At 42.6% G+C, this 12,618-nt stretch overlaps 1 protein-coding gene across 2 annotated transcripts in view; it reads left to right on the top strand.

The window, feature by feature from the left end:
* The first annotated feature begins 1,609 nt into the window (after nt 1-1,609).
* PHYKPL (5-phosphohydroxy-L-lysine phospho-lyase) overlaps nt 1,610-12,618 on the top strand; it is a 12,634-nt gene continuing 1,625 nt past the window's right edge. The window contains exons 1-12 of one of the 2 annotated variants that reach the window (XM_083728575.1): nt 1,611-1,954; nt 4,392-4,510; nt 5,227-5,386; nt 6,028-6,102; nt 6,734-6,821; nt 6,915-7,031; nt 7,354-7,436; nt 7,854-8,079; nt 8,642-8,796; nt 8,991-9,080; nt 11,744-11,874; nt 12,554-12,605. In XM_083728575.1, the coding sequence (XP_083584701.1) occupies nt 1,896-1,954; nt 4,392-4,510; nt 5,227-5,386; nt 6,028-6,102; nt 6,734-6,821; nt 6,915-7,031; nt 7,354-7,436; nt 7,854-8,079; nt 8,642-8,796; nt 8,991-9,080; nt 11,744-11,874; nt 12,554-12,576 (1,326 nt within the window). In that variant the 5' untranslated portion in view covers nt 1,611-1,895 and the 3' untranslated portion in view covers nt 12,577-12,605. Of the gene's footprint in view, nt 1,955-4,391; nt 4,511-5,226; nt 5,387-6,027; nt 6,103-6,733; nt 6,822-6,914; nt 7,032-7,353; nt 7,437-7,853; nt 8,080-8,641; nt 8,797-8,990; nt 9,081-11,743; nt 11,875-12,553; nt 12,606-12,618 lie in introns of both variants that reach the window. The other variant, XM_083728576.1, reaches the window with a different exon arrangement.

Genomic DNA, 12,618 nt, shown 5'->3' with positions numbered 1-12,618 from the left:
AATCAAGTGCCCTTGACTTCAAGTGAGAGCAAAGGACAATCCCCAAAAAAAGCAGTTGGACTGCGTATCTTCTACTTTTTAAGTGAGATTCTAAGCAAAGATCAACATAATACAACTTGTGTTTTATATTCAGTAAAACTCTTATTCAGGAAGTCTATATAGAAGCTGTATGAATGTGCAAATGAAGGGGTCAACAGACTCATAATTACCAAGGTAGTGTCCGGTATTACAAACTGCACATAGAAGTCTCCTTTTCATGCAAGTAATCTCATTCAGTAACTACTAAGTAAAAGGGCTTTGAGAATTATGCCTCTTTCATGAAGAATTTTGTGGAATGTATTTTACATGCTTTATATTGAAAAACTCTTCTGAGCTTGAATAAAATGTACGGTATAGCTTAAAGTTGGAAGGGAATATTTATGCGACATGTTTAGTTGTCATTGATTACAACTTTATGTAAAATTTCTAACACGTACAAGCCAGAACAACTGCTATATTTAGTTGTACTATGGGGGAACAACTATTTTTAAAATGAAGGCATTAATACAGTATTATGAATTATTGAATAAAAATATAGACTTGTACTGATCTGTTTTGTAAATTTTACAACAGGCGCTGCACAGTTTGGCGGTGTTCCCATTGTTTTGTGCTTTGGTTTGTAGTAAGACTTGATATTTGAACCATTTTAGAATAAACTGCTTCTTGTACAGATTGTTTTTACTATGTTGTGAATTATATTCCTGCAACATTCCTAACCAGAGCTATAAAACATCCAAAGCATTTGCATTCAAATTAGCTTCATTATTTTTTGAAATTAAAGTAAGTCGTTCCATTAATCAGACCAATAGTTTTAAAAAGTTACTTAAAAATAGTCCCGTTACAAAAACAAAACAAAACTGGAATTATTCCAATTCATTTTCTTACTAATAGTCTCACCTTACTCTTACTTTCAAATACATGTTTGGAATGCCAACTGTCATAATCCAAAACAGATTTACATTGGATTGTATAAAGAATACACAAACACACACACACACACACACACGAATGAACTGGAAAGCTTTGCACAGAAAATATATTTGACAAGGTCAGATAAACATTTGATGAGCGGACAAACATTAATATTCTCTGAAACTTTCGGCTCAACATGTTAAGAGCCTTCCATGTTAACTCCAGCTCCAAAATGCCAGAAAATTAACTGGAGGATGAAGCGCTGCAAGGACAAGGGCACCTGCTTCTTGGACACAGTAATTCAACGGGTGGAGCGCTTCCCGGCACGCCCATGCTGGTGAGGGGAAAGCATCGCCCATTGAATCGCGCCGGGTTGGGAACCCCACCTACTAAACTGCTTCATTGCGAGGCTCTTCAGCAGCTTCTGACACTGCCCTCGCGGGAGCCGCAGACTCTACTCTTTAGGCTTCGCCGCCTGCAGCCCAGCCGAGAAAGTTCCACCGCGCGCCCACCAGGGGGCGTTGCAGAATCCCGGCTGCTCAGGCCTGACGCGGGAGCGGATTCCTCGCTTCCGTTCATGCACGGAGCGGGCCGGTGAACTCTCGGTTATCATGGACCCCCCCACCAAGCTGCGACTCTTAGATAACAGGCTGCACTGGCCTGTGGGGGGTCGAGGCGGAAACGCAATAAGATCACATTTCACACAAGAGAGTAAAAAACAGAAAGTGCCTCAGCTTCCTCTCTTTGCCGGGGCGGAGAAACCGCTGCCCAGCCCTATCTCCCCCCACTGTCTCCTATAGGCAGCTCCCACTTCCGCCTCCCCGAGCAGGGGAAGAGCCTCACAAAGAAACCCGGAAAGCCTTCCTCCAGGAAAACCAGGTTGCCCCTAGGGTGGCATCTTCATCCTATCTCTACGGTTCCTTTTCCCGCACTTCTGGGCAGCCATGAGCGCAGAGCCACGCAGCCGCCAGGAGACTCTAGCTTTGCGGAAGCAGCTCATCGGGTAGGTGGTGATTCTGCTGAGAGGGGAGGGTGTATTTCCAGAGACTAGAGGGTATTTCCTCTCCCCCCCCCTTCCTTCCAGGTGTGCCCACGTGACTCTGAGCAGGGCGTCGGTGCCTCAGGAAAACCGGTCCCATCCGAAACATTCAACGTCCGGGACGTGTTCCGGCTCCTGGCGCGTTTGGGTCAGATACCTTTAACCTGCTTGCCTCGCTCGGTTTATAGCTGCTACGTGGCAGGCGCGCTAGAGAGACCCGCAATATGCCCCGCTCGCTCCCGTCGCAAATCCCGCTCCGCCCCTTCCCATGGCATAGGATCCGGCTGCCTCGTGTGGGTTTACCAGCTTGTATCTCTCATTTTCGCGGATTACCACAGAAAGACACGCGACCTAACAATAGCGCAAAACGTTTACGATATAGATTAAAATAAAGTCACTCTTCTCCCACAGCTTTGTAAGATGCTTGCTTCAGTATACTGAATGCTGTTTTGATTTCTAATGCGCAGGGGCACATAAATGTAATGTACATGTATTCTGATCCAGCAGATGTTTGAATTTCTAATGTGAGGATATAAAGCTCTTCCCCCGCCCCCCGGTCAGGCCCTTTTTATTGGTCTTTCAGAACAAAGTCCTCACACCTAGCCCAGTACTTGCTATCTCCTGACTATCCGTTCCATGCCCTCAATTCAAATTTCTGGTTTATTACTAGATGCATATCCCGCCTTGCTTTCAAGGAGCTCAAGGCAGCATACGTGGTTCTCTTTCTCTCCCCCTCCCCCATTATCTTCACAATAACCCTCTGAGGTAGGTTAGGCGCTTAAATAGAGAACCAAGGTCACCCAGTCAGCTTTATGGCCAAGTGGGGATCTGAACCCTTTCTAGAGGGGCCTGTCCAGGTGATGGCGGGGTCATAGTGTCAGCCTGTGGTGGTTGTTTTGCGAACAGATCATTTGAAGATCTGCCTAAACACACATTAAACTGCCTAGGCCCTAAGATCAGCTTTGGAGGCCTAATGCTGTGACCTGCCACCAGGCATGTCCAAAGTCCATTTCAGGGGCTTAATCCAGCCCGGTGGTCAATTTAATCTGGCCCCCGTGGCAGTATATGTCCTGGGGTAAAATCCTTTAAAAAGCTCAGCAACTCCAATCCCCCCAAAAATGTCAACAACTTTGGGGTAAAATTGTAAAAAAAGCTCAGCAATTTCGGTCAGCCCTCACACATGTTCACTTCATCAGATCTGGCCCTCTTTGAAAAACGTTTGGGCACCCCTGCCACTAAGGTTGTTGGGTACCAGGGAACAGGACCTTTGGTGGCACCACACCTGTGGAATTACTTCCCATGAGTCTCCTTTTGTGGTGTTTAACTGGACTTTACAGGCGTTATACTTCTGCCAAGCATTTATCTTACTGCTGACACCCCATATTTGCTTTATATTTATAATCTGATGTTTGTGTTAATTTGTTTTGAGCATTTATACTGTAAACCGCCTTATGAGGCTTTGCCCAAAAAGTTGGGGTGGAAATATTTTAAATAAATGAAATTACCTAAGAAAAGGTAAGAGAGAAGAAAAATTGTAAGGTTCAATTTGTTTTATGATACTTGATTATTACCTCTGGCTAAACTCTTTAGCACTAACTTGGCAGAGCAAGTCTGGTAGCTAGTGCAGTGGATTCCCCTGCCTTCGGGGCTTTTAAGCAGAGATTGGTTGGCCATCTGTTATGGATGTTTTAGTTGATTCCTGCATTGCAGGTTGGGCTACATGACCCTCTGGGTACTTTACAACTCTACAATTCTACAATGCTATGGCTCTCCAGTAAAGAACCACCACTGGAGAAACAACCTAATCCTTATCCGGGTTGCCAAATAAATACAAATAAAGGGATTGCTGTACTTCTAAAAGGTCTCTCTACAACTGACATATTGTAGACCTTTCAAAAGGAGAAATTTCTGGGAATGTGCTACAGAGGGCTAAGGAGGCTACTTTCAGCAGAGCATAGAAACTGAAACATGGTATATGAGGGGTATGTAAAAGGTAAAATTTATTCTTTAAGTCAGCCTTTGCCAACCCGCTACCATTGGACTACCATGACTGTCAGCTCCAGCCAGCATGGCCATGAAGGCTGGGGCTCAAGGGAAATTTGTCAAAATTTGTTCAGAATGCCAATGGCACCAAATTGGCAAAGGCTTCTCTAAGCAATAGCCCCTCTTAGATTTTATTAGTGTGGAGGCTTTAAATTACTGCTCATATTTCTTGAAATTTAGTATGATAAAGGTTTAGACTAATTTTTTAGTATTGAATTAGTAACAAGAATGGAGGGAATTAACTAAAAAGTTTATTTTAAAACATTAGTTCATTGAACATGCTAAAAAAATGCAATAAATTTAGTGACTTGGGAGTATTTGCTTCTCATTTCAATTTTACTTTGTTTTTTTAATTCAGATCCTCCTGCAAGCTTTTTTTCCCAGAAGACCCTGTGAAGATTATCAGTGCAAAGGGCCAGTATATGTATGATGAAAATGGAAACAAGTACCTTGACTGTATCAACAACGTTGCTCAAGGCAAGCGTGAAACCACATTCTTGTTAATAAGCACTCACAGGCCTAAACTACATTTATGTGTACATTCTTGTAATGGTAACCTGCTGGCCCAATTTAAACTGGACAAAACTGATTCTGGCCAGTGAAACCTGGCTTGGAAAATCAGGGGCTTAAGTGTGTGACTTAATCATTTCCCTGCAGTTAACCTGTTCCTTATCGCATACACAGACATCCAAATTTGCCCCATGTGACAAATGTTTGATCTCTTCATAAATAACTCCAGTGCATGCCCTCAGCCCTACAACTCCATAGCCAGCAGTGCCAGATCAGGCACCTGAATAGGCTGGCATGACATGGTAGGAAGGCAACTATTACGCCTATCTGTACAGCCTTTGTACAGGCATTGTTTGGCTAGCCAGTAAGCCAAGTCACCTATACCCTGACCTGATACAAGACCTCCACTGCTAGAGGGAATATGCCTTTGAATACCAGTTTAGAATCACAAGTGTGGAGAGTAGATATGCTCTCGGGTCCTGCTTGCGAGCTTCCCCATAGACATCTTGATTAGCCACTGTGAGAACAGGATGCTAGACTAGATGGGCCTTTGGCTCTTATGTTTTAAATTTTGCATGATTTTTTTAAGGACATATATAAAATAAAGGAGTCAGAGCCAACATTTGTCTTAATAGCATTTATGGATGGACACTTGGCATTCTTTCATCTTCCTTATTTTTCAGTTGGACACTGCCACTCAGAAGTGATCAGAGCAGCACATCAACAAAATTTGGCACTAAATACAAACTCTCGGTATTTGCATGACAATTTGGTGGACTATGCACAAAGACTCTCTAATACATTGCCTAAGAAGCTGTGCACTTTCTATTTTTTGAATTCAGGGTAAGTTTGTGACACATTGCTAATAGGACTTCTTCATGAGCACAATCTCAAGCTGCATTCCTTCTAAGGCTGCAGTCCTGTGCATGCTCACTTGGAAGTAAATATCAACTGAACTTAGAATGAAATCCTGCTTAGTAAGAATATGTAAGATGAAGCAGTTAACATTAAATTAGTCACACTAGAAATTGAATATTGGAAACAAATAATAGGTATTCAGAGCCTATAAAACTATACATCTTTTTTATACATTGTTTGCAAAACAGGCTGTGTTTATTGGGACAATCAAACTGCTTTGATTAAGCCAAATGCCTGAAATTTATTTGTATTTTAATTTATGTTCCTCAAATTACACATAGTTCCTGGCTTTAGAGAAAAATTAACATTTCTGTGCATTCCTTTCATGGAGGAAAAACCTCACACCATGCAGCTGCAAGGAAACAATTAGCAAAACATATAGATTGAGTGGGTCAAAAACCATAATGCTGTGTATTTCTTTTTTGTGCATTTTGTCATTTTGCTGTGCAATTTGTACATTTGAAATCTGGTTGCTCAGTTCTGTAGACTATAGATACAGAACAGTAAAGCTGGAGAGGTTACCTGATTCTACAGAAAGAGAAAACTGCATAACCTTTTCATTGTAGGTCAGAAGCCAATGATCTTGCTCTGAGATTGGCACGGCAGTATACAAAACATGAGGACATACTTGTGGTGGACCAGTAAGTATATATATACTTTTAACAAAGTAAAATTATAAAGCAAACCTGGGAATTTTCATTTAACTTTTGAAGAGAAAGTTGAAATGCCCAATGTAGACATGTTTTTACTAGAAAGTTGGGAGTGTCTTAGGGTTTATTCTCTTGCATAATTTTTTACATTTGAATCCTGCCCTTCTTCCAAGGCGTCTCAGAGCAAGGTACATGAGCCTCCCAGGCAACTTACCATCCAGGTACTTGCCAAGCCTAGACCTGCTTCTGTTTCTGAGCCAGAAGTACATCAGGTTTCTTAAGTCCATTTTCTGGGCCCCAGGTTGCATGTTGTCAACATGAAGGTACAGTACATACAACCTTGCAGGAAATTACACTGTTCTACCAATGGAATGGGCACTGTGCTTCTTGACTAAATCGTAATTTATACTGTCATTACAAGAGCTTGAAGAAACAGAAAATTTATCCTCCAGGCAGCTGCTTGCTTTCTCCAGAAAGGGGCAACAGAATGAATATGTGAAGTGCTTAAGCACAGCAGCAGCTTCAGTTTGGCAGTCTAAATGCTGCAAAATCTCTGGTAGTCCCAGTGAATTAATGTAGACTTCACTGTGTGGTTCTACTGATTGTTTGTTTTTATTTAAAGTGCTTATCATGGACATCTGACATCCCTGATTGACATAAGTCCATATAAATTCAGAAATCTAGAAGGCCAAAAGGAATGGGTCCATGTGGTATGCAAAAGAGAGCGTACTTTGACCATTTTCCATTATTTCTAATTCATCTAAGCTCTGGAGATGTGAATAGCAATTACTTTCTTTGGACAGGCTCCTCTTCCTGACACCTACCGAGGATTATACAGAGAAGACAATAAGGATCCGGCCACGGCATATGCCAACGAAGTGAAAAAAATAATTGACCAAGCACAACAAAAAGGAAGAAAGGTAAAATAAGGAGTTAAGTGGAATATAACCTTTCATCCGTCATATAATGTCAACCTGAGTTGAATGTATTCTGAAAATTTTTCACATGTAATGTGTATATTTCATCTCAAGGAGTAACTGCGCTGAAAAGGTTTCAGATAATAATTTATCTTCTGGGTGTACATATACCATTTGCTCAATAAACAGAGATTTGTGTGTGTGGAAGGCAGGCAGGCAGTCTGGTACTGTATGAAGATTTCTGAATTAGGAACACAAAATGCTGATACAGCTTGAAACGTGGCATGCATACCACTACTGACTTCACTTCATCTTATCTTTTCAGTTTGCTGCCTTTTTTGTGGAATCTTTACCAAGTGTTGCTGGACAAATCATTCCACCACCTGGTTATTTTCAAAAGGCAGCTGAGTGAGTATTGCTTTTTAACTTTCCTTATATATTTTCCCACTCCCAACTAAACTGCTTTGTTTGAGCTTCTGGCTAAGGACTTTTGGTGCTGTTGTTAACTCTGCCAAAGTTAAGCACTTTTAAATCCCATTGATTTCATTGGGAGAAATAACCATGTGTCACACTGAAAACAAGAAGGCTTAGAAGTGTGCAACTTTCTTTAATGGAATTATCTTACTTACTGTTTGATTTTGTCAGCACTGAACAATTTTTAGTTCATTGTGCTTATTACATTTTTAATTTTAAGGAAATTTAATATTTTGAAGCACACAATCAAATATTCCAACTTTTAAAATGAGAATCAGCTACTAAACCAATTATAAATTTATTAGGTTTTATACTCTTTTATACCTATGTGTGATTTGGCTCTTTTAATAGGCACATACACAACGCAGGAGGTGTATTCATTGCTGATGAGATTCAAGTTGGCTTTGGAAGGGTTGGCAAACATTTTTGGGCATTTCAACTTCAAGGAGAGGATTTTATTCCCGATATTATCACCATGGGAAAACCAATTGGCAATGGGCATCCCGTTTCTTGTGTAGCAACGACAAAGGAAATTGCAGAGGCGTTTTCAGCAACAGGAGTAGAGTATTTTAACACGGTAACTTCCCAAATCTGTACTGTGTGACTGCAAACTACCTGTGAAAGTAATCTTTAATTAAGACATTTTTGTTTAATGTAAAGGTAAAGGTGCCCCTGACCGTTAGGTGCAGTCGCAGACTCAGGGGTTGCGCACTCATCTCGCTCTATAGGCCAAGGGAGCCAGCGTTTGTCCACAGACAGCTTCTGAGTCATGTGCCCAGCATGACTAAGCCGCTTCTGGCAAACTAGAGCAGCGCATGGAAACGCCGTTTACCTTCCCGTGGTACCTGTTTATCTACTTGCACTTTGTGCTTTCACACTGCTAGGTGGGCAGGAGCTGGGACTGAACAACAGCTCACTGTGTCATGGGGATTCGAACTGCCGACCTTCTGATTGGCAAGCCCTAGGCTCTGTGGTTTAGACCACAGCGCCACCAGTGTCCCAGTTTTGTTTAAAGTACTTTCATATAAACAGATGCAGTGTGCTGCTTTTAGAATTCCTTTCAGTTCAGATTAGTCCACTACTAAATGTAGAAAGCTCATCTCTACTTTGTGATTTTCTTCCCCCGGCCCCGGGTTCAGTTTGGAGGAAATCCTGTGTCCTGTGCAATAGGTATAGCGGTCTTGGATGTGATTGAGAAGGAACAGCTTCAACTCCATGCCCTCCAGGTGGGAAGCTTCCTCATGGAACTACTCAATCAGCAAAAAGCAAAACATCCTCTAATTGGCGATGTCAGGTATCAATTTCTTAACAATCCAATCTTTATGTGCTATAACTAGTAACTATTTCATCCTCTTTATAAAGAGAAAGTACCTGCCTTACCGCCACTTGCCATTTTTTAAAATGGAGCATTAAATGGAGAAGCCAACTTACAAAATCTATGCATTGCAGCTTGTTGCCTTCTTACCGATACCCTTTTTCTTTTAAAAGGGGAGTTGGATTGTTCATTGGAGTAGATTTGGTGCAAGATCAAGAGAAAAGAACCCCTGCTACTGAAGAAGCAGCCATCATCATAACAAGGTATATATGGCTTCCCCACCCCTGATCAACACTAATTCATTGTGTCTCCCCTCACTTTTTCCAGATTTCTTGTATGTTCAAGAGTTGGTCATGTGAATATTACAAGTGGAGATATGTGGAGCCTCTAAGCCATTCCTCCCTTTGCACTTACCTTCTATCCATCACAGGTATCTGTGGGTGTTTATTCCAAGAACCGGGGGCAGAGAATATACAGCAGGGGTGGGAAACCTGTGGTCCTCTGGATGTTGTTGGGATTCCCATCAACAAGAGATAAGAGTTGTAATTGGAGCATCACAGGTTCCCCACCCCAGCCTACAGCCTGAGTGCAGAGGGAAGAAAAGGAAAGCACACCAACTCATCAAAGCTAAATGATTCTTGTGTCTTCTTCCTTCCCAGTTTGAATCACAGTCCTGTCAGTAGTGCCTTCCAGTTATTCTGGGTAGCAAAGATACCCCAGCATAAGTCCCAGTTTGCCTGCAAGGACATTAGATGTGGAGCAGGTCTAGCTCATACCGCTGATACTAGCATGGTTGAAGACTTCAGGCCTGCTGGGATCAGCTGTGCAGCAGTTTCCCATTAGGAACTTGGATCACAGCCAATCCATGCAGAAAGCAGCTTTGCCAGTCCTGAGCTTGGTACTTGGGAAGTGCTTTGTGCAGCAGTTCCCAAGTGCCTTTCAATCAAGCAACTGTCTGTCAGGTACTTGGGAAGCACTGTATGAGGGAGGTGGGACAATACAGCTGTCAATCAGCGGACTTTGTCCACCTGATTCAGAACATCCCCCACCTTGGAGTACTCTTTGAGACACGTGATAACAGAAAGTGTTCTTGGAAAATGGCTTGGTATCCATATTTTATTATTTTAATGTAAACTGTGCTCATTTAACTGTGACATTTTTGTAACTTGCCTGGAACCATTTGGTAAAGGGTGGACTGTAAGCACAATATATGAGAGCAAGTATGGGGGTCAGCATACACTGAGGGCAATAGTAAGGGTCTGGCCAATCAACCATCTTTATAAGTTTATTAAACAGGATTCCTCTTTCCTTCCTTCTCTACCTCTGCTAAGTTATTCACAGCGAGATTCTGTGCATTCTCTGCTGTGAGCTCATAACCTTTCTGGAGCAGACAGGCTCCCAGCTCATTGCAGGGAACTACTGCGATCAACCTGGTGCAGAGTTCATTAGACACAAATCAAAACTGTCAGGTGCCGCCCAATTGACTTATTGGGTTCTGACATACTCTGAGCAGGCCCATTGAAATTAATAGTAATGACCAGTGCTTGTTTCTAGAAAAAGTGGCAGTACTCACCACAAAGTTGTTACAGCAAGTACCGCCAGGAAAAAAAGCACTGGGTAGAAGTAATAAATTATTAGTATTGTTGTATGCAGCCCATAAAAAAAACTGCATCATAATAATAAAAAAGCCTGCTGAGCAAGGCAAAGAAAAACAAGCTTTTGCAGCGGGAGACAGCCAAGTGGAGGCACTTCCTTCCCCCCTCGCTTCATCCATCCATCTCTGCCGCTCCCTCAAATGTTGATCAGAAAGAGGGTGGGATGTTGTGACACATACAATTTATTTTTGCAAAGACAAGAGTCTGCTTCTCTCTGTCTGCCTGCCCCACCCCCTTGATGCCCCACCCCCTTGATGCTGATGTTTTCCAACAGGTGCCCAGCTGGGCATGGCGGTGGCTGATGCTTCTCCAATGCCTGTAGGTCTGTGGCAGGACGTAGTTTCCTCCACCAAGAATCGTGTGCGTCAGGCCCCCTACGCAGGTTCTCCCATAATGATGTCCAGTGGAGGTCCCCCTCCCCCCCAATTCTCTCCCAGAAAGGGCAGGTAGCCATAGGCAAGCTTAAAATACCAGGGGGCTGGCTAGTGGAGTGAAGAAGGTGCAGCAGCAACAGTCACCAAAAGAAAAAATGTGTTTGCCAATATCCACCCTCCTGTGCCACTGGCTAAGCCAGCCATCCAGAGGATGCAGTTGCCCTTGCAATGGTGGCGGCAGCATGATCACCCAACAAAAACAGGCAAAAAAGTCTCTGCCGCCCCTTCGAATTATGCTCCCTCTCTTCCGCACCCCACAAACTGAGCCTTGCCCATCCTGGCAGAGCAGCTCCCTCCCCTTCTCCCTCACAGCCGTGCCCCAGTTCCACCCAATGTTGCAGCAGGGAAAATGCATGGCCCCACAACAAGCAAGAAGGGAATGGAGTGTGTGCAGTCATTTTCTAACCTTGCCCTGTGACATGCTCAGCTTTGCCTCTCTGCCCTTGTCACCCAGGATTAGTTCCTTCTACCCAAATATCTGGCAAACACGTCTATTCATAATTTCTTTTCCTAGAAAAAATAGCGATGGTACTGTATACCAGTGTAACCCGCCAGAAAAAAACACTGCTAATGACTTGGGTCTGCTCTAAGTAGTCTATTTGGATAGAACTCAGTGTGCAAAAAGCCACTAGCTCTGGGGCCCAATTCTAGTCCACTTCATGGAGCAGGAAGAATATCCCATTTGCTGGTAGTGTTGATAAGCTCTTTGCAGCTACTGATAGCTTGCAGTGGTGCTTTTAGTAGAGACTGTATACTGTGACAGTGACAAAATAGCTGACAGGAGATTTTACCACTAGTTACTTCAATCAGCCATTTTTTCCTTTTAAAAAATTCTAGATTAAAGGAAGAATTCATTATGTTGGCTACAGATGGTCCAGGCAGAAACGTGCTTAAGTTCAAGCCACCACTCTGTTTCAATACAGAAGATGCAAAACTGGTTGCAGACAAGCTTGATAAAATATTAACAGGTAAGGAAGGAAAGTACTCTGAGAAACAAATCCTGCACCTACACAGAACAAGATTTACATTGCTGAATGAATGATTTAAAGTGTGTTTTACGTGTTGATTGCATGTTATTCTTTGCAACTCAAGTGGGGGCGGGGGGGCTAGGCATTGATTTTTAAGGCCCATGGAAGGAAATCAATTCTGTGCTATATGTATGTGCACTGAGGCCCCAACACCTTCCCCACTGTAATGACTTCTTTCAGTATGCCATTCATGACATGCAAGTCTTCTCATACAGCTGCCTTTCTCAGAGAAGGGGATTGGGGATGAGCACATATTGAAACACTGTCAGCCATGCTGCTTTCCATGTGGAAACCCTTCCTTTGTTTTGGTTGCTATTTTGAGATGTAGCTACATTTAGTCTATATTCTGTTCTGCCCATTCCACCTGAATTCTGATGCAAGGAAGATAAAAAACTGCCAATAGAAACACAATTGGACACTAAAAGCACACTATTCTGAGTCTAGCTCAGGAGCAGCATACAGTGGGTGGGGGAAGAAAATGTCAAAGAATCAACTTTAGCACCTTCAGAGATAAATGAGAATAAAATTTGTATTGCTGGAAGAAAAACCAGTAATAATATTGGTCTCTGCCACAGGGAGATGTAGAATCATCTAATTAATACTGTTGAATATTCTACAGAGCTAGAGAAAAGAGAAGCTTAGAGAAAGTTCACTTCCACTACCTTCATATGGTAAGTATTCAGG

Source organism: Podarcis gaigeae (assembly GCF_964106915.1).
Source record: "Podarcis gaigeae genome assembly, chromosome: 2".
Classification (NCBI taxonomy): domain Eukaryota; kingdom Metazoa; phylum Chordata; class Lepidosauria; order Squamata; family Lacertidae; genus Podarcis; species Podarcis gaigeae.
Note: the sequence above shows the minus strand (reverse complement) of the source record. Positions and strands in the feature narration are given on the sequence as shown.